The sequence below is a fragment of the Myodes glareolus genome, chromosome 12, assembly GCF_982192425.1.
Source record: "Myodes glareolus chromosome 12, mMyoGla1.1, whole genome shotgun sequence".
NCBI lineage: Eukaryota > Metazoa > Chordata > Mammalia > Rodentia > Cricetidae > Myodes > Myodes glareolus.
Window position 1 is genome coordinate 19,641,487 of NC_142037.1, and position 22,056 is coordinate 19,663,542.

A 22,056-nucleotide genomic window follows, 5' to 3' on the forward strand; every position below is an offset into this window, starting at 1 on the left:
TTGTGAAACTGTTTATTTTAGAAGTCTGAGGATAAATTCCCACCATTTGAAAATGGCCATAGTTTACTGTAGTTTCTTTCTTTTTTTTTAAATATACTAATTCAATTTAATTAATATAAATATTTAAATAGATATGATTTACATACTATGTAAAATAAAATAATAGAAGTAATAAGTTATCTTTGTAAGTAAATGATTTATTAATCCTTTGAAAGTTTCAAAAATAGATAAATATAATCTATATCCTCTGTAGAAATAAAAAATTACCCAAACAACAACAATGAAAAGGAAAAACAAACAGAGCAGTCACCTGAAAAACAAAAGAAATATATGGAGGGACTGCCTACATATTTTCATTTGCCTTTAGAAATGAGGATTGACATTTTTTCAAGAAGCCTTTAAAATATAATGGGGCATGATTTTGTCTACTGCAGGGACTACACCAGACTACTATGAGGACTTTGATTTTATTCTGTGAAAAGCAAGACACTATTGGAAGGAATCTCATTGGTTGTTGCATTCAGAATAGACTGTAGTAGAACATGAAGCAAAAACATTTAGAAATCCACCAAAGGTTGATCAAGAAGGCAGTGGTGGCTGAAGAGTACATCAGTTTTTTAAGGTAGGGTCAAACTGATTTCTCAGTGAATTATATGTGAGGGGTGAAATCTCTGATAACTCATGCTATAGCCAAAAATACTATTGTTACTACAGTTGAAACACAAATGTTGGTGATCTAAGGAGCATTTGGTAGGGGGCTGGGAGAAGTCAGGACATCAAGCCTGTCACACTTTACTGTGGTCTTGAGTGCAGTGTTCCTAGCATGCATTGTCTCCATGCAGAAGAGCATCCACCTGAGGTACGACTCCATAGTAAAATAAGAAATACACTAAATTTCTGTTTACTTTTAGGAGTCAAACATTCTCCTCATCCCTGATCCTCCATTTTCATTACTAGTGACGTTGGTATGAATCATTCATGGTGTGCTTTCAAGTCACAGAAAGTCTCCGGAGGTTTGCGCTGAGCTCCCCCTGCAGCCTCAGGCGCTGTGTCACTCAAAGCACAGAAGTACTTGGCCGAGTCGCTCCAGTGGGCTGGGTTTTTCCTCAGGTTGAAGGAGGAGTTATTTTTTCCAAACTCTGCCTGAAAGCCATTGATGCCTTTAATGAGAGTGTCTCTTGCGACGTATTTGAGGAGAAGCTGGAGGCTCTGGCCAGGATACTGGACGTACCAAAAGAGGTAGGGTGTTGCACCATAAGAATAGCTGCATTTGAGCTCTAGTGAGGCTCCTTCAGAGACGGTGAGGTGAGCATCAGGCTGGACCACTGACTGGGCTCTGTTTCCTCCTGAAACACCAAAGCAGCATCAGTAAGACCAGGACAGACCCACCTGTAAGGGGAGTATGCCCCTTGTGTAGATCCTGGCTAGAAAAATGTTCCTTTCGTGGAAACAAGGCAGGGAATGAAATAATACTTACTCAATGAGAGGAACATGCTCAGCAGCAGAATGGTCAGTGGGAACATGGCTAGGCAGGAGAAGTCAGGAAGATGTATTCTGCAAAATCCCCTTGAGCAAGAATGAGTAGAACATGGGTTGAAGAGCTCTTGTGGTCAAGGCCTGGAGACTATTAATCGAGAGATGTTCCCTTGTTAACGACTGCTGTAGCGCCCTTTCTCCTCACAACTGCACCTCTGAGAGCTGTGAGATAAAAAGACTCTCACCCAAGATAGTGTTCAGTGTCGACCTTCAGTCTATGCAACATTGCTGCCCTCTGGAGGCCAAAAGTGGAAATAAAAAGTGGAAATAAATTGTCTTATTTTTTTTTTTTTCATTTTGGTCTTTCGAGACAGGGTTTCTCTGTAGCTTTGAAGGCTGTCCTGGATCTAGCTCTTGTAGACCGGTCTGGCCTCAAACTCACAGAGATCCACTTGCCTTTGCCTCCCAAGTGCTGGCATTAAAGACATGTGCCACCACAGCCCAGAGGGTTTGTTTTCTTAAGCAGTAAAATCTAGCGAAAATTAATAAGATAATTGAACTTTATGAATTAAGTATTAAGTAGTAGTATTTAATCTTATGAGCTAGAGAATGTTATTATTCCCATTTTATAAACGGGGAAGCTGAAGAACGGAAGGAAGTCTGTGTCACAGTAAACAACAGGTCTGGAGTTTCTCTCATGACTGTGACCAAGAAGCTCCATCAGCACCGACTGATGACTGCGCATGTCTATTACCGCCTCTCTCGCAGCGTCAGTTGTCCTGATACAACAGATGGGAAAACGAGCCTTTATGGGCTAAATAGTCTTTGTATGCACACGTGGGTATTCGGGCTCTCTCCCAGTTCTTCTCCCAATTCATTTCCTAAAATGGCACTACTGTTATTTCTTTCTATTGCATGTCTTAAGAGTGAGAAAAGAAGTAATGTCGACAGTGAAGCTAACCTTGGTAAAAATCATGAGATAATCTCTCTGCACAGGAGGAGAAGCCTACTGATGTGACGGACAAAGGGAACAGGATTAATTGCCTTCTGTGTAAGGTTCTAAGTAAATTAATTTTACTTAGAATTAATTAATTTAATTTTAAAATTAAATTAATTTTAAAAGAATTTGCTTTTAAACAGCAGTTGAATGGGGAAGCCCTGGCAAGTGTTTCCAAATGAAGATCTTTGGGAGAAAGGCAAAACTATTGATACCAGAGTCATGGAGGAGCAGGACAAAGCCACCAGTACCAGATTCAGGGAGGAGGAGGACAGAACCACCAGTACTAGAGTCCCAGAGGAGAACAGAACCACTAGTACGACAGTCAAGACAAAACTGTCAGTCAAAGGCTTGTTTCAGCAGACAGTATCTCCTAGGAAGGAAATGATAGTCAGAGCATGAGAATACACTACTGTATTTAATTAAAAGATACACTGATATTTATTAAGGAAACAATGAAGAAAGAGCAAAATAATTGGTGAAGGATCATAAAATATCAGACAGATAGGACTCTGCTTAGAGTTGAGAAAACTCCAAACTAGAGCCTAAAGATAGTGATTTTTTTTTTTAAATCAGGAGTGATTAATTATTTTTTAGGTGCTTTGGGGAATGAAATAATTTATTTTCCTAAATATACAAGCAAGTCTTTGAGCTTACCAGTATTATTTCTAAAGCTGTTAAGAACTCATTTCCATTTCCTAATGCTTATAATTTTGCTAATTTATCTTTTATAGTGGAGTGATTTGTACTACTAAACATACAAAGTTATGAAATGAAGAAGAGAAGGGAGGAAAATCTAAGTGGGACGAATACTCAAGACAAAGGAAAACACATTTTGAGAAGGACAGAGTGCAGTGAGCCATGGGAGGAGAGAAGCATGATCTAGGAACCCAACCACTGAGCACACATTCTGGGGAGATAAAATATACCAAATCCGCACGGACAGGGATATGTGGTGCTCTTCACAACAGCCAAGAAATGGACACAGCCAAGGTGCCCCTTGATGCATTAATGGGTAAATAAATTTTGGTAGATACACAAAATGGAACATTATTAATCCATAGAAAGAGTGAATGAGACCAGAAGATTCATCCGTAGGGGTGAGTGGGTGCCCGACCGACCGGCTGGACCCCCGGAAAGGGAGCACAGGCACCCTCTGTTCCCCTAACTTTCTGGCCATTCGCCTGGGGCTTCTCTCCCCGGCTACTGCCTTTCTCTTCCTAACCCATCCCAGCTTGCCCCCAAGCACCCCTTTCCATCTGCCGGGTTATAGAATCCCCCAACTTAGCCTGCTTCGGGGCTGAGGGTCTGGGGACAAAGTGGTGAGTGCAACTGCACAGGAGTTTCTTTGTCCCGCTGAGCCTGCACCCAGCAAGTCCGCCCTTTTGTCTGCGAGGTCCCTGGCCAGCAAGTGGCCCTGATCCTGTACCAGAGGGGAGGAAGTGTAAATTTTTGAATGGAAAAATAAAAATTAAAAATGTTTTATTTTATTAAAAAATAAAAAATTTTTAAAAAGAAAGAGTGAATGAATCCTGTCATTTGTACCAATATGAATTGAATTTGGGGGTCACAGTATGTGAAATAACCAGACACAAAAAGGCAAAAATTGGTTATTTTTCATTATTTGGAGGTGCTAAAATCTGATTTCAGAATAACTCAATAGAACCGTGTTTATTTGAGACTGGGGAGGGGGAGGGTTGAAGTGGTGAGATAACAGGTGTCAGAAAACAGTAAATAGGAAGGACTGGTTCTGATGCTCTGCAGGAGCTGCCTACAGCTTGCAGGGCTCATGAAACATCTCAAGATTAGAAGACAAGACACTGCAGACTGCAGTCCAAAGAGATGATAAAATGCTGAGGAGTTACAAGTGTTTATTTTCACTATTTGATCATTACACATTTCATGTGTGTGTGTGTGTGTATTTAACTATACAACATGGATATGTGTAGATGTAATTCTGAAAGTTTTAGAAAGGAATATTATACTGTGAGTGCATAAATTGTGTGAATAATATATCAAAAAAGTATCACTTTTTTAAAAAATGATGCCTTTAAATACTATAATTCTGTAATACTTGTGCTAAGGTCTGGAGCCGTACTATAATCTGTGTGCCTGTTAGAAGGTGTATTATACAGCGCTCCCTACAGTTGCTTATTTTTCTCTATCCACAGTTACTCTTGCTTCCATTTATAAGGATATTTTTACAACAGGAAGAACAATAGGCATAAATTATTAACAGAGAAAAGGTGAAGAAGAGAGAGAGTAAGGGAAGAAGTGGGAGAGAGAGAGAGAGAGAGAGAGAGAGAGAGAGAGAGAGAGAGAGAGAACCAAAGACAAACCCAAACATGTTTTCTGCCTTGCGGAATCCTGCTAAGACTTATTTGCAGGACATACCACTTCTTTCCACCAAAATTCACCATGTAACAGGGCACTATGTCATCAGCCTGCCTATCCCTTTGAGCCTTCTCCTGTTGCTGTCTGTCCCAGAAAACTGCAGTTTCTCCAAACACAGCGCCTATCACACCAGGCTTCAAATCAGTTTAACCTATGACCACTAGAGGGCAGAAAAGTCAGCGTAAAGTCACAATGGACGTCGGCTGAGTGCTTCAGTGAAGATCTACTTCCTTCCTTTCCCCTAGCGTGGTGCTATAGTCCGATTCCCACAGAAGCAAAACAGACCAAAACGTCATGTTTGGGCGAAGTTGTACAGAGGCGATGAACAGAAGGCCTGCTGGGAACCGTTTCTTAATCTGTCCGTCAGGTTCCAGATACTTCCTTGTGCAGGAATGCAGGACGATGCCACAGATGCTCCGTTTGTTTCTTAGGTCTGTTTGCTTGGAAAACCTTTTCCCAACCCTTTACTCTGAGTAGATGTCTATCTTTGTGGTTGAAGTGTGTTTCTTGTAAACAGCAGAATGTTGGATCCTGTTTTCATATCCAGTTATATATCCATAGCCTTTTTATAGGTGAATTGAGTCCATTAATATTAAGTGATATTAATGACCAGTGGGTGTTGATTCTGGTTATTATTTTTTTTTTGTGTGTGTGTGTGTGTAGTGGAGTTTGTGTGTTTCTCTTCTTTGAGTTGTGGTTGTGAAGGGTCACTAGATGTCTGGGTTATTGTAGGCAGTGATGACAATGTTGGATTCCTTGGGTTGCAATTTTCCTTCTATTACTTTCTGTAAGGCTGGATTTGTGGCTACGAATTGTTCAAATATATTTTTATCCTGGAAAGTTTTGTTTTCTCCGTTGATAGTGAATGATAGCTTGGCTGGGTATAGTAGTCTGGGTTTCCATCCATGGTCTCTTAGTTTCTGCAGTACCTCTATCCAGGACCTTCTGGCTTTCATGGTTTCCATAGAGAAGTCTGGTATATGCCTAATAGGTTTACTTTTATAAGTTACTTAACCTTTTTCCTTTGTAGCTCTTAATATTTTTTCTTTAATCTGTGTTTTGTGTTTTGATTATTATATGGCGAAGGGATTTTTTTTTGATCCAGTCTATTTGGTGTTCTGTATGCTTCTTGAACCTTCATAGGAATGTCATTCTTTAGGTTGGGAAAGTTTTCTTCTATAATTTTGTTGAATATATTTTCTGAGTCTTTGATCTGCAATTCTTCTCCTTCTTCAATCTCTATTATTCTTAGATTTAGTTTTTTTTTTATCGTGTCCCAGATTTCTTGAATGTTTTGTGAAGAGAATTTGTTGGATTTGCCATTTTCTTTGATCAGAGCATTTATTTTCTCTATGGTATCTTCAGAATCTGAGATTCATTCGTCTATCTCTTGTATTCTATTGGTTATGCTTGATTTTGTAGTCTCCATTCTTTTACCTAGGTTTTCCATATCCAGCCAGTTCTCAATTTGTGTTTTCTTCATTGCCTCCATTTCAGTTTTCAATTCTTGAACTGTTTCCTTTACCTGTTTGATTGTTTTTTCTTGGTTTCCCAGGGTATCATTCACGGATTTACTCATTTCTTCAAACTTTTTGTTATACTTCTCATCCAATTCTTTAAGGGAGTTATTCATTTCTTGTTTAAGGGACTCTAATGATTTCTTAATGGCACTTTTTTCCACTTCTTCTGGATTAAAGTGTTCAAGTCCTTCTATTGTAGGGTCGTTGGGATCTGGTGTTTTCGTGTTGTTTTTCAGATTGTTGGAAGAGGTCTTGCCTTGGTGTCTGTCCGTCTTTTCCTTCAAATGCTTTCTATTGGATCTTTTGGTACCGGGTCAGGTTCCCTTGTTGGGCAGGGACTTCACTGACAGAAGGCCTACCTTTCCTCAGGTAGGCTATTGAAACACAGGCACTCCCTCCTTCCAGGTTTCACCTACAGACCAGGCCCAGTGCGCAAGACAACTGAGCTGGGGAAATTTTATGCCCCCCCTCCAATGGCTGTCTGCTCGCAGTCAGTGCCCCTTGCTGGTCAGAAATGTTGCTGAGCTGACACAGGGCCCACCTGTCCTCAGGCAGGCTTTTAAAACACAGGAGCTTCCTCCTGCCGGGATGCGCCTACAGCCCGCGCAAGGCAGCTGAGCTGGGGAAATTTTATGGCCCCAGGGGGAAGGGAGAAATATAGGAAGGTGTTCCTGGATGGAAGCTGGGATGGTAGGCGGGAGAGCTTAGCAGGGTGGAGCCACCACTGCAGGGTGCCCTGAGATTCTAGGGGGTCGGGGAAAGCCTGAACTCTTCCTCGCTGGGCTCCTGCCGCTGGCCAGAAGCAAACTCACCCCTCTGATGGCTGTCTGCTAGAAGTCAATGCCCCTTGCTGGTCAGGAATGTCACTGAGCTGACACAGGGCCCACCTGTCCTCAGGCAGGCTTTTAAAACACAGGACTACCCCAAATTTCAAAGTTATTTTTGTTTGACCAGTCTTTGGAGCAACTCAAATTTCAGTAGCCAAATTATTCTAAGGTAAATAATTCTCATTATCTCTCTGTTTCCTCTGTAAAACATTAGAAACTCATATTGGAACTAAATAAAAATTCTGTCATCAGATCCATACCAGAGGCCACATTGTCACAGCTGCTACATTCCTTGTGGTGCCTGCCGGTGTGTCTCTCATCTGACTCTTACAGCAAGAGGCTTTTTCTTAGGCAGCACCTGATGTTTGTTCAGTTCACACTATGGGCTAAGCACAGTGAGTCAGTTCCCAGACAGCGCTGAGTACTTCAGTGGATCCTGCAGCTGTAAGGCTGAGATCACCTGTGAGGCTGACAGCTTTAGTTGCTTCCTGGAAGTAGTCTGAGGAATGGCTATTCTAGTGCTCTGGTCATAAAAACTCCAGCAAATAAGGAAAACAATCTCTCCTCTGGGAAAGTCCTTGTACCAAGATTATCACATGGACACTGATTTGTTTTGTTTCCTATGAGCAACCCCATGTCACCGTATCCCCTTCTTGCCTGGATGTGTCTGGTGGGAGTTGAGTTACTTTCTGGACCACTCTGGATTCTGTTGGAACAAACAGGAAACACAGATGGTTTTCTGTTATAAAGAATAAAAATATTGTTAGAATTGGATCAATTTAAGACCCTAACAAACCAATGGAAATCAAGCCGGAATCAGTTTGTTTGCTTTTCTCTGCTTCCTTTCCCTGCCCGGTTCTTATGAAGTCTGGCATGCACATGTGAGACACTCCTTCTCTAACTGCATGTGAATCATCTGTGTTTAATCTCAACATTTTACTTCTAAGGTTCTTTTCTATTAAAATATGTTCAGACCCGCCTTCTTTTCTGCTTGTCATAGCTACTTTATTTCTACTGTATGAACAAGCTGCTACTTTACATCCCATCGAATCACTGCATTTACCACTTTTAAACAGTACTGAAGTGAATTGCCATAGCCATGGTGTCTCTTCGTAGCACTAGAACACTGACTAAGAAAACTGACTATCAAGAATGATGTGCCCACTGATGCTCTGATTTATGGGGACTACAAATTTCTCTCTTGATTGAATTCAAAGCCTGCTCCACAGGGCAGAATTCATGCCTGGTTCTTTAATAATACCCAAAAGGCATGACTAGGAAGGTCATAGGCACAAGAAAGAACCCATTGATATTGTTTTGCTAAACGTTGAGGTTATCAAACTACCTTCTAAATATTAATATTTCCAATCACAGATTTTTGCTGCTCCCAGCTTCATTTGGAGAAACTTCTTACTGCAGCCAGTTAAGGTAGAGACATTAACTGAATAATGCTGAATAAGGGACTGTAAGTGATCAGCTGCAGTTTGGAATTCTGTATCAATCCTTCCCCTTTGAAGACTCAAGGAGCATTATGAGGGGAGGGGACAGAAAGAATGTAGGAACAGACGCTGGTGGTAACACGCTGTCCTCTGGATGTGATATGACTGTTGCACACATGGACTTGCAGGAGATGTGGCTACTTGCACTAGACTTGTTGAGGAGCTATTGGCAGCTAATGATACCCAAGAAAAGGAGAGTGGCTGTTCTTTGTGGGGAGGTGGCTACTACACACCCATGCAAGTATAAGTGGTATTGACTGGACTCAGTGAGTTATTTAAAAACATCCTAAGATGGGAGAGTCTTGTATTGAAAAGCCCTGATGGCAATTGGAAGGAGGAGAGAGGGAGTGAGGGGGTTGTGAGCAAAATAAATTGTACACATGCATTAAGTTTCAAATAATATAAATAATTAAATGAAATTTAACATAAAAAGCATTTGTGTATACTACTATCTTTTGATTTTTTTGTGAATACCTGTGAGTCTAGTTATAGAAATTTGCCGACAACTCTCAGTGAGGCCATCCATATGACTCTGTATTTTATCACCAATGTATGATCAGCTGTTCACAGCATGATTTACCATAAACAGAAAATGAATCAGAAGTAGTTGACTCCTTAAGTTAAGCTTCCTTTATTTATTCTACTGATCACACTCTGGTACTACCACCCTGGTGAGTTTGCATACGTCTGCACACAGTTATGCAGCGTTATTTACTCTACTGATCACACTCTGGTACTACTGCACTGGTGAGTTTGTATATGTCTGCACACAGTTGTGCAAATAAAAGTGCCACATCTCTGCCAGGCTCAACCCAACAGCAGAGTTTTGCTGCCCCAGGCATCAGCAGTCTCATGCCCAGAACTGCAGCTAAGGCTCCAGAAAATGTTTCTTGAGGGAGAGAAATAAACTTCAAGATACTCTGCCTGTCATTCAGGTCTTTCTGGTACTTACTTCCTGGGTCTACCTTTCCAATACGGGTACCATCCAATCCATTACCCAGTGCTTTGGGAATGTAAAGAAGGATTTTAGAAAGGAGGAAAGATTTTTGAGGAAGGAAATGTTTTATCTATTGATAATTCAAATCTATAAATTACTTATCCTCTTGAATATAGCCTTGTTTCATTGGATTCATGTTAGAATTGTGGAGGGAGGAGACAAAATCAAACCGTGTTTTGATATTGTGAATTCTTTATTTTGACGGCTTTCTGTGACAGTTTTAGTCATGGTAAGAAGATATCTTGTGTAATCAAACTTGAGTAGAGAAAGCTTATTTTGGTTCACAGTTAAGAAAATTTGGTCTATGACAGATCAGTTTTATTGCTGTTGGGTCTTGGGTAAGACAGTGTGTCATGTCAGGGACACAAGGCAGAAAACCTGCTCACCTCTGCCAGGAAGCAGAAGAGGTTGGTAGGCTGATATGTGTCAGTCTTCTCCCACCCTCCCTGTTTGTATGTGTGTGCCCATGCCTATCTGTGCATGCACATACGGAGACAGGAGATCAACCATGAATATTTTCCACAATCTTTTTTCACCTTGTTTTTTGAGACAGGGTTTCTCATTAAACCCGGAGTTTACCATTTCAGCTACCCTGGCTGGCAGGCAAGTCTTTGGGTCTACCTGTCTTGACCCTCCCCTCTGCTATTGGGTTATAGGCGTGTACCACCATTCCTCTTTTACATGGGCTCTGGAGATCTGGATTCGGGTCTTAAAGTTTTTACAACAAGCACTTTAAACCCATCATGACCCCTTTGCTCCCAGTGACATAAGATACATTGTTATGGCATGCCGTTTGTCATTGTGCAGAATGTACTGAAAATCAGTGTCAGAATAAATAAGAGGGACTCTTTAATACTAGAAAAATGTTAAATTCCTAGGAAATTATTAAAGTTATAAACATATATGCAACAACAGAAAACCCAAAGACATATAAAGCCAAAAGTTAATTGAATTTTGGAGAGGAATAGTCACTTTGCCTTCAATAACAACTTAACAGAATAACAAGAAAGCCTGGGATGAGCACCAACACAAGGCAACTGTGTCTGTCTTACCTGTGTAGCAACTGAGCACATTTCTAAAGCATGCATGACACATTTTTCAGGATAGACCCGCTATTAGACACACACAATGGCTCAAGAGCATGATAAAACTTGGAAGGACATGCAGGTTAATTGCCAAGTCCTACTGAGTTGTCACATGTGAGATTTTGGCAGGTCTGGCTACACATGTTGAATTGACCCTTACCTGTGGCAGAATGGCCTGCTGACCTGGTGCCAGAGGGATTACAAGCAACCTCCACTAACCACAAACCCCCACTGGGCCACACCTGGCCTGGCTCCAGAGTTAGCATGTAGCCTTCATCCATCCTTTGTGTTACAGGAAGCTTTTGTTGTTCTCAGCAAATCTTGTCTGAGAGTTTCCCACAGATACAAGACCTCAGCAAAACTTGGACAGAGGAAATATGGAAAACTGTGGTACCTTATGAATCAGGTATTTGCATTTGTTATTGTACATTTGGAAACTTCATTCGGTTTGTTTTGAAATATAGAAATCTACTAACTAAAGTGTAAACATGGGGAAAAATAAAAATGAGGAAGGACTAAGGGAAGTGTTTCAGTCCCCAGAGCCCGAGCCCCCTGCAGCTGCAAAAGCTAAGTTCATTCTCAAAGTGCCTCTAGTCTTCATTTCAGGGACCCCTGTGAACCCACACACCTGCACTGCCATACACGTGATACTTACCCTTGGGGACACTTCTGTGAGGCAGACATGAACATGTTGAACATGTCTGAGACTCGCAACTGAGATGAACCAATTTCTTTGCTTTTCAATCTGTTTGTGTTTGCTTCCTGGTGAGCCAGGACTTTGCAACTGAATATTTATTACACTCCAGCCCTCTTGTTTGTCCCTCTGCTCACTCTAAACTAGAAATCTGTAGTACACAACCAGCAAAAATTCCAAGAGAAAAATAAAGATCAAAATCCCAAACTCAAGAGGCAAAAAAATAAAATGAAGTAAAAATAAATAAATAAATAAACCTATGAATAAAAGTGGCTGTAGAAAAGGAATATTAAATTATGCAAATGATAGTATGGGGCTTCCTGGTGTCTTGTGACTGGGAAGGGCCACACCCAGCCAGCTGAAGGTTTATGTACTGGCTGCAGGTATGTGGGGAGCACAGTGTTCTCACAGCACAGAAATAAGTGCCTGAGTCTGTGGTCTGGCAGGAGGAAATGTACAAAGAGCTTTGATACTTCCTAGTTACTGTCTTGGATGTCAGTCTACTCTGCTTTGTTTGAGAAGTACTGTAAAACAGGCTGATGAGGTGTCCCCCAGGACTTTGGTAAAACCACTGCACTTGGTTTGCAGAGGTGGAAAAGTTGCACCGCAGCTCTGCACTCTCTCCCTCCTGCAGCACCAAGGACACAGGCCTCTGCTTCACTTGCTGCCCTTTCACCCCTGATTAGAAACAGAAAAAGAGACACAGGTGGAGGTCACTGAGTATCCACAGAGCCCTGAAACTCTCCCCCATATTCTTTGAGAAGGTGGGAGCTTTGCAGGACCCCTGAAACTGCTTTCCTACCCCTCCATGTACTGAGAAGAATCCTCTATGTCCCCTGAATGTAAACAGCCAGACTCATAGCAAACCTGGGTATACAGCAGCCCCAGTAGAGAGCACAGCAGCCCCGACAGAGAGCACATGATGTTTGTCTGACTGCTGGAGAAAAAAGCAAGGAACCAACTCCTAGGCTGTGGTGTGAGGATGACTGTTGAAGACTCCCTCCTCCCAGCCTTCTGATCCTTAAGCTCCTCCAAAACAAGACCTGGCTGAGAGTCTGGGTGGAGCATAGTGGACAAGGGGAGAGGGCATTTTGAGATGACCCTGGGGTTGGGTGGAGTATGAGGTTCTCTGGGGAAGAGGAACATAGCTGCACTAACTAGAACCTATAGGCAGAATATGCACATGCTTAAATCAAGACAAAGACATGTGTTCAGACTAAATTTTTACTGGTCTTTAAATTAATTTTGTAAAGTCATCCCACACTTACAAATGAACTAGAATGGAAATGTTATGTAGTCAATGATCTTTTAGTTTATTAGTATGACAAATATGCGGATTGGGACAGTCCTGGAATAGCCACACTTTCTGGTAAATGTTATTGATTTAAGAAAGGAGCCTGGCCCAGCTTCCATCCAGAGGGCCTTCGGAGTGGTGAGTTGATTCGGGCCCCCGCGGGCCCGGCGAGGGGGAGCTAGGACTCTCCCCTACCCCATAGACTCCCAGGTCAGCCTGCTCTGCTGGCTCCACCCTGCTAGCTTCCCCGCCAGCCATCCCAGCTTCTATCCAGAGGGCCTTCGGAGTGGTGAGTTGATTCGGGTCCCCGCGGGCCCAGCGAGGGGGAGCTAGGACTCTCCCCGACCCCATAGACTCCCAGGTCAGCCTGCTCTGCTGGCTCCACCCTGCTAGCTTCCCCGCCAGCCATCCCAGCTTCTATCCAGAAGGCCTTCGGAGTGGTGAGCTGATTCGGGTCCCCGCGGGCCCAGCGAGGGGGAGCTAGGACTCTCCCTGTCCCCATAGACTCCCAGGTCAGCCTGCTCTGCTGGCTCCACCCTGCTAGCTTCCCCGCCAGCCATCCCAGCTTCCATCCAGAGGGCCTTCGGAGTGGTGAGTTGATTCGGGCCCCCGCGGGCCCAGCGAGGGGGAGCTAGGACTCTCCCCGACCCCATAGACTCCCAGGTCAGCCTGCTCTGCTGGCTCCACCCTGCTAGCTTCCCCGCCAGCCATCCCAGCTTCTATCCAGAGGGCCTTCGGAGTGGTGAGTTGATTCGGGTCCCCGCGGGCCCAGCGAGGGGGAGCTAGGATTCTCCCCGACCCCATAGACTCCCAGGTCAGCCTGCTCTGCTGGCTCCACCCTGCTAGCTTCCCCGCCAGCCATCCCAGCTTCCATCCAGAGGGCCTTCGGAGTGGTGAGTTGATTCGGGCCCCGCGGGCCCAGCGAGGGGGAGCTAGGACTCTCCCCGAACCCATAGACTCCCAGGTCAGCCTGCTCTGCTGGCTCCACCCTGCTAGCTTCCCCGCCAGCCATCCCAGCTTCTATCCAGAAGGCCTTCGGAGTGGTGAGCTGATTCGGGTCCCCGCGGGCCCAGCGAGGGGGAGCTAGGACTCTCCCTGTCCCCATAGACTCCCAGGTCAGCCTGCTCTGCTGGCTCCACCCTGCTAGCTTCCCCACCAGCCATCCCAGCTTCCATCCAGAGGGCCTTCGGAGTGGTGAGTTGATTCGGGCCCCGCGGGCCCAGCGAGGGGGAGCTAGGACTCTCCCCGACCCCATAGACTCCCAGGTCAGCCTGCTCTGCTGGCTCCACCATGCTAGCTTCCCCGCCAGCCATCCCAGCTTCTATCCAGAGGGCCTTCGGAGTGGTGAGTTGATTCGGGCCCACGACAGGGGCCCGGCGAGGGGGAGCTAGGACTCTCCCCGACCCCATAGACTCCCAGGTCAGCCTGCTCTGCTGGCTCCACCCTGCTAGCTTCCCCGCCAGCCATCCCAGCTTCCATCCAGAGGGCCTTCGGAGTGGTGAGTTGATTCGGGCCCACGTCAGGGGCCCGGCGAGGGGGAGCTAGGACTCTCCCCGACCCCATAGACTCCCAGGTCAGCCTGCAGTGCTGTTTCCACCCTGCTAGGCTCTCCCACCTGCCATCCCAGCTTCCATCCAGGTACAAATTTCTATATTTCTCCCCTCCCACTGAGCCCATAAAATTTCCCCAGCTCAGCTGCCTTGCACACTGGGCCTGCTCTATAGGGGCATCCCGGAAAGAGGCAGTGCCTGTGGTTCAATACCCTGCTTGGGGAAAGGTAGGCATTCTATCAGTGAACTCCCTGCCCAACAAGGGAACCTGACCCGATACCAGAAGTTCCAATAGTGAGCATTTGATCGAAGAGATGGGCAGACGCCAAGGCAAGACCTCCTCCAACAATCTGAAAAACAACATGAAAATATCAGATCCCAATGACCCTACAACAGAAGGATTTGAACACTCTAACCCAGATGAAGTGGAAAAAAGTGCCATTATGAAAGCAATAGAGTCCCTTAAACAGGATATGAATAACTCCCTTAAGGAACTGGTCGAGAAGTATAACAAAAAGTTTGAAGAAATGAGTATAGAAATGGATGTGAAATATAACAAAAAGTTTGAAGAAATAAGTAAATCCGTGAGTGATACCCTGAGAAACCAAGAAAAAACAATCAAACAAGTAAAGGAAACAGTCCAAGAATTGAAAACTGAAATGGAGGCAATGAAGAAAACACAAAACGAGAACCGGCTGGATATGGAAAACCTAGGTAAACGAGCGGAGACTACAGAATCAAGCATAACCAATAGAATACAAGAGATAGAAGAACGAATCTCAGATTCTGAAGATACCATAGAGAAAATAAATGCTCTGGTCAGAGAAAACGGCAAATCCAACAAATTCTCTTCACAAAACATTCAGGAAATCTGGGACACAATAAAAAAACCAAATCTAAGAATAATAGGGATTGAAGAAGGAGAAGAACTGCAGATCAAAGGCCCAGAAAATATATTCAACAAAATTATAGAAGAAAACTTTCCAAACCTAAAGAACGATATTCCTATGAAGGTTCAAGAAGCATACAGAACACCGAATAGATTGGATCAGAAAAAAACATCCCCGCGTCATATAATAATCAAAACACAAAACATAAATATTAAAGAAAAAATTTTAAGAGCTGCAAAGGAAAAAGGTCAAGTAACTTATAAAGGTAAACCTATCAGGCTTACACCGGATTTCTCTATGGAAACCATGAAAGCCAGAAGATCCTGGATAGAGGTACTGCAGAAACTAAGAGACCATGGATGCAAACCCAGACTACTATACCCAGCCAAGCTATTGTTCACTATCAACGGAGAAAACAAAATATTCCAGGATAAAAACAAATTTAAACAATACGTAGCTACTAATCCAGCCTTACAGAGAATATTAGAAGGAAAATCACTACCGAAGGAATCCAACATTCCCAACACGATCTACAATAACTCGAACATCTAGCGACCATTCACAAGCACAAATCAAAGAAGAAAAACACATACACTCTACTACTTAAAAAAAAAATGACCGGAGTCAACAACCACTGGTCATTAATATCACTTAATATCAATGGACTCAATTCACCTATAAAGAGGCACAGACTTAGAGATTGGATACGAAAACAGGATCCAACATTCTGCTGTTTACAAGAAACACACCTCAACCACAAAGACAGACACTTACTCAGAGTAAAGGGTTGGGAAAAGGTTTTCCAAGCAAATGGACCTAAGAAACAAGCGGGCGTGGCCATTCTAATATCTAACAAAATCGACTTCAAACTAAAATCAATCAGAAGAAATGGAGATGGACATTTCATACTCATAACTGGAACAATTCATCAGGAGGAAGTCTCAATCATGAATATCTATGCTCCCAATATAAAGGCACCCACATATGTAAAAGAAACTCTTCTAGAACTCAAGGCGGTCATCAAACCACACACACTAATAGTAGGAGACTTCAACACTCCTCTCTCACCAATGGACAGGTCAATCAGACAGAAACCAAACAGAGAATTGAGAGAACTATTGGAGGTATTGAATCAAATGGACTTAACAGACATCTATAGAACACTCCACCCAAATAGGAAAGAATATACCTTTTTCTCTGCAGCTCATGGAACCTTCTCGAAAATTGACCACATACTAGGTAACAAAGCAAACTTCCACAGATACAGAAAAATATTAGTAACTACCTGTGTCTTGTCAGATCACCATGGACTAAAATTAGAATTCAACAACAATGCTCCCCCCAGGAAGCCAACAAACTCATGGAAACTGAACAGTCAACTACTAAATCACCCCTGGGTCAAGGAAGAAATAAAGAAAGAAATTAATCTCTTCCTTGAATTTAATGAAAACAAAGACACAACATACTCAAACCTATGGGACACTATGAAAGCAGTGCTAAGAGGAAAGTTCATAGCACTAAGTGCCCAATTAAAGAAAGCGGAGAAAGCACACATTGGAGACTTAACAGCACACTTGAAAGATCTAGAAAAAAAAGAAGCTGATTCACCCAGGAGGTCTAGAAGACTGGAAATAATCAAACTGAGGGCTGAAATCAACAAAATAGAAACAGAGAAAACAATCCAAAGAATCAATGAATCAAAAAGCTGGTTCTTGGAGAAAATCAACAAGATTGACAAACCCCTATCCAAGTTAATCAAACGGCAGAGAGAGAACATGCAAATTAATAAGATCAGAAATGAAAAGGGGGACATAACCACAGACACAGAGGAAAGTCAGAGAATCATTAGATCTTACTATGAAAGTTTATATGCCACAAAGTTGGAAAATGTAAAAGAAATGGACATTTTTTAGATAAATACCATATACCAAAGTTGAACCAAGAACAGGTGAACAATCTAAATAGACCTGTTAGTCGCGAAGAGTTAGAAGCTGTTATCAAAAATCTCCCTACCAAAAAAAGCCCAGGACCAGATGGTTTCAATGCAGAATTCTACCAGAACTTCCAGGAAGAGCTAATACCTATACTCCTTAACGTATTCCACAATATAGAAACAGAAGAGTCACTGCCTAACTCCTTTTATGAAGCTACAGTTACCATAATACCAAAACCACACAAAGACACAACCAAGAAAGAGAATTACAGGCCAATCTCACTCATGAACATCGACGCGAAAATTCTCAATAAAATACTGGCAAACTGAATCCAAGAGCACATTAGAAAAATTATCCATTATGATCAAGTCGGCTTCATTCCAGAGATGCAGGACTGGTTCAACATACGCAAATCTATCAATGTAATCCATCATATAAATAAACTGAAAGAAAAAAACCATATGATCATCTCACTAGATGCTGAAAAAGCATTTGACAAAATTCAACACCCATTCATGATAAAGGTGTTGGAGAGACTGGGGATACAAGGATCATACCTAAATATAATAAAAGCAATATACAGCAAGCCGACAGCTAACATCAAACTGAATGGAGAGAAACTCAAAGCCTTTCCACTAAAATCAGGAACGCGACAAGGCTGTCCACTCTCTCCATACCTCTTCAATATAGTGCTTGAAGTTCTAGCAATAGCAATAAGACAACATAAGGGGATCAAGGGGATTCGAATTGGAAAGGATGAAGTTAAACTTTAGTTATTTGCTGACGATATGATAGTGTACATAAGCGACCCCAAAAACTCTACCAAAGAACTCCTACAGCTGATAAACACCTTTAGTAACATGGCAGGATACAAGATCAACTCCAAAAAATCAGTGGCCCTCCTATACACAAAGGATAAAGAAGCAGAGAGGGAAATCAGAGAAGCATCACCTTTCATGATAGCCACAAATAGCATAAAATATCTTGGGGTTACTCTAACCAAGGAAGTGAAAGACCTATTTGACAAAAACTTTAAGTCTTTGAAGAAAGAAATTGAGGAGGATACCAGAAAATGGAAAGACCTCCCCTGCTCTTGGATTGGGAGAATCAACATAGTAAAAATGGCAATTCTACCAAAAGCAATCTATAGATTCAATGCAATCCCCATCCAAATCCCATCAAACTTCTTCACAGACCTTGAGAGAACAATAATCAAGTTTATATGGCAAAACAAAAAACCCAGGATAGCCAAAACAATCTTATACAATAAAAGAACTTCTGGAGGCATTACCATCCCTGACTTCAAACTCTATTATAGAGCTACAGTATTGAAAACAGCTTGGTATTGGCATAAGAACAGAGAAGTCGACCTATGGAATCGAATAGAAGACCCAGATATTAACCCACAAACTTATGAACACCTAATTTTCGACAAGGGAGCTAAAGGTATACAATGGAAGAAGGAAAGCATCTTTAACAAATGGTGCTGGCATAACTGGATGTCAACCTGTAAAAAAATGAAAGTAGATCCATATCTATCACCATGCACAAAAATCAAGTCCAAATGGATTAAAGACATCAACATTAATCCGTCCACTTTGAACCTGATAGAAGAGAAAGTGGGAAGTAGTCTACAAGATTTAGGCACAGGAGGCCTCTTCCTAAGTAGGACCCCAGCAGCACAGACAATAAGAGAAACAATGAATAAATGGGATCTACTGAAACTGGGAAGCTTCTGTAAAGCAAAGGACACTGTCAGTAGGACAAAAAGGCTGCCTTCTGACTGGGAGAAGATCTTCACCAACCCCTCATCAGACAAAGGTCTGATCTCCAAAATATACAAAGAACTCAAGAAACTAGGCACTAAAACTCTAATTAACCCAATTAAAAAATGGGGTACTGAACTTAACAGAGAATTCACAACAGATGAACTTCGAATGGCCAGAAGACACTTAAGGTCATGCTCAACCTCCTTAGCGATCAGGGAAATGCAAATCAAAACCACTTTGAGATACCATCTTACACCTGTCAGAATAGCTAAAGTCAAAAACACCAACGATAGCCTATGCTGGAGAGGATGTGGGGTGAGGGGAACACTCATCCATTGTTGGTGGGAATGCAAACTCGTGCAGCCACTGTGGAAATCAGTGTGGCGGTTTCTCAGGAAACTGGGAGTCAACCTCCCTCAGGACCCAGCAATACCACTCTTGGGAATATACCCTAAAGATTCCCTAACATACTACAAAAGCATTTGTTCAACTATGTTCATAGCTGCACTATTTGTAATAGCCAGATCATGGAAACAACCTAGGTGCCCCTCAATAGAAGAATGGTTAAAAAGGTGTGGAACATATATACATTAGAGTTTTACTCGGCGGTTAAAAACAATGACATCTTGAATTTTGCATGCAAATGGATGGAAATAGAAAACGCTTTACTGAGTGAGGTAAGCCAGACCCAAAAAGAGGAACACGGTATGTATTCACTCATAAGTGGATTCTAACCATAATTAAAGGTCTTTGAGCCTATTATTCGTGATCCTAGAGAAGCTAAATAAGAAGATGAACCTGATGAAGATTATTTAGCTATCCACCAGGAGGTAGGAAATAGACAAGAGTCCCAGGTAACCTCGGGTGCATGGGGGGGTGGGAGGGTCGATGGAGGGGGAGAGGGCTGGAGAGAAGGGAGTGGGGGAGGAACAGGGAAAGCTTGGTGGCCGGGGATGGGGGGGGAGGGAGGTGGGATGAATATGGGATCAGGGAACAATATATTTCAACTAAGGGAGCCATTTTGGGGTTTGCAGGAGACTTGGTTATATATGGGATCCCAGGTCCAAGGAGAGATTCCCCAGATTGCTCTCTGGACAGAGGAGGGGGTGCCTGAATCGGCCGTGGCCCATGACCATACTGATGTATGTTTTGCTTATCACCATAGATCCTTCGTCTGGCGAAGGACGGCTATGCAGTCGGAGGCCCACATTGGAGCAATGGATTGAGCCCCCCGAGGTCCGGAGGGGGAGCGAAAGGAGGAGGAACATGAAAGACGAAATCAGTACTGCGAGGGATGCTATCACCCACTGATACAAGGGAACGGATCTGATGAGAATTTACCAGGGCCAGTCGGACTGGGACTGAACGAGGACGTGATCTAGCCAGATTCTCGGAATTTGGCCGGATTCTCTGACTGTGGCTGGCCCGGGGTCTTTCTGAAAAGCCATTGGCTATGACACTGGGACCTGTTTCCTCTGCATATGCTGGATTTTGGGGATCCAGTCTGTTTGGACGCTCACCTTCCTGGACCTGGAGGGAGGGGGAGGGAGCTGGAGCTTCCCACAGGGCAGGAAACCCTGACTGCCCTGGGGGACGGAGGGGAAGGAGGGGGGGAGTGGGGGGAGTGGGAGGGTGTTGGGAGGGGGGGCGGAAATGGAAAAATAAAAAAAATTAAAAAAGAATAAAAAAAAAAGAAAAAAAAGAAAGGAGCCTGCTGAGAATGGAAGGCTGTTTAGTGCTACTTTGCTACACTAAAGAAGTGGGTCTGTCTCAGGCCAGAGAGATTCATGAAAGAGATGGGCAGTTGCCAATGCAAGAATTCTTGCAACAACCTGAAAAGAACATGATAACACCAAAATCCATGCAACAGGAAGACTTGAACACCCTAATCAAGAAGAAGTAGAAGAAATCGACTTTAAACATAAGACAACATTATGAAAGTGATAGAGACCATTAAACAGGATGTGAAAAACTCCCTTAAAGAAATAGATGAGAAGACCAACAAAAAGTTAGAAGAAATTAATAAATCCCTCAAAGATATCCAAGAAAACCAAGAAAAAGCAATCAAACAGGTACTGAAAACAGTTCAAGACTTGAAAACTGAAATGGAGGCAATGAAGAAAACACTAAGGGCCCATATAAAGAAAATGGAGAAAGCTCACATTAGAGACTTAACCACACACCTGAAAAGTCTAGAAAAAAAAAGAAGACTCACCCAGGAGGAGTAGAAGACTGGAAACAATCAAACTGAGGGCTGAAATCAACAAAATAGAAACACGGAAAACAATCCAAAGAATCAATGAAACAAAGAGCAGCTTCTTTGAGAAAATCAACAAAATTGACAAACCCCTATCCAAACTAATCAACAGGCAGAAAACACACAAATTAGCAAGATCAGAAATGAAAAGGGGGACACAACAACAGAAACTGAGGAAATTCAGAGAATCATTAGGTCTTACTACAAAAGGCTGTATGCCACAAAATTAGAAAATGTAAAAGAAATGGACATTTTTCTTTAGATAAGTACCATATACCAAAATTAAATCAAGAACAGGTGAACAATTTAAATAGACCTGTAAGTTGTGAGGAAATAGAATCTGTCATCAAAAACCTCCCAACCAAAAAAAGCCCAGAAATAGATGCGTATGTATAATGCAGAATTCTACCAGAACTTCCAAAAAGAGCTGATACCTATACTCCTTAACTTGTTTCACATGATAGAAACAGAAGAGTCATTAGCAAACTCTTTTTTTAAGCTACATTTACCCTGATACAAAACTACACAAACACTCAACCAAGAATGAGAATTACAGACCAATATAATTCATGAACATAGATGCAAAAATTCTCAATAAAATACTGGCAAATAAAATCCAAGAACACATCAAAAAAATTATCCATTATGATCAAATAGGCCTTATCCCAGAGATGCAGGGCTGGTTCAACATAAGAAAATCTATCAATGTAATCTATCATATAAATAAACTGAAAGAAATAAGCAATATGATCATTTCATTAGATGCTGAAATAGCATTTGACAAAATTCAACACCCCTTTATAATAAAGGTCTTGGAGAGATTAGGGATACAAGGATCATACCTAAATATAATAAAAGCAATACACAGCAAGC

General features: G+C 42.5%; 1 gene segment (V, D, J or C); it reads right to left on the reverse strand.

Moving 5' to 3' along the window:
- Positions 1–456: 456 nt before the first annotated feature.
- Positions 457–1,692, reverse strand: LOC148120175 (T cell receptor alpha variable 8-3-like). The segment is given in 2 exon segments: positions 457–1,346; positions 1,478–1,692. Coding segments are annotated over 2 exon segments (420 nt in total).
- Between the last annotated feature and the right edge of the window lie 20,364 nt (positions 1,693–22,056).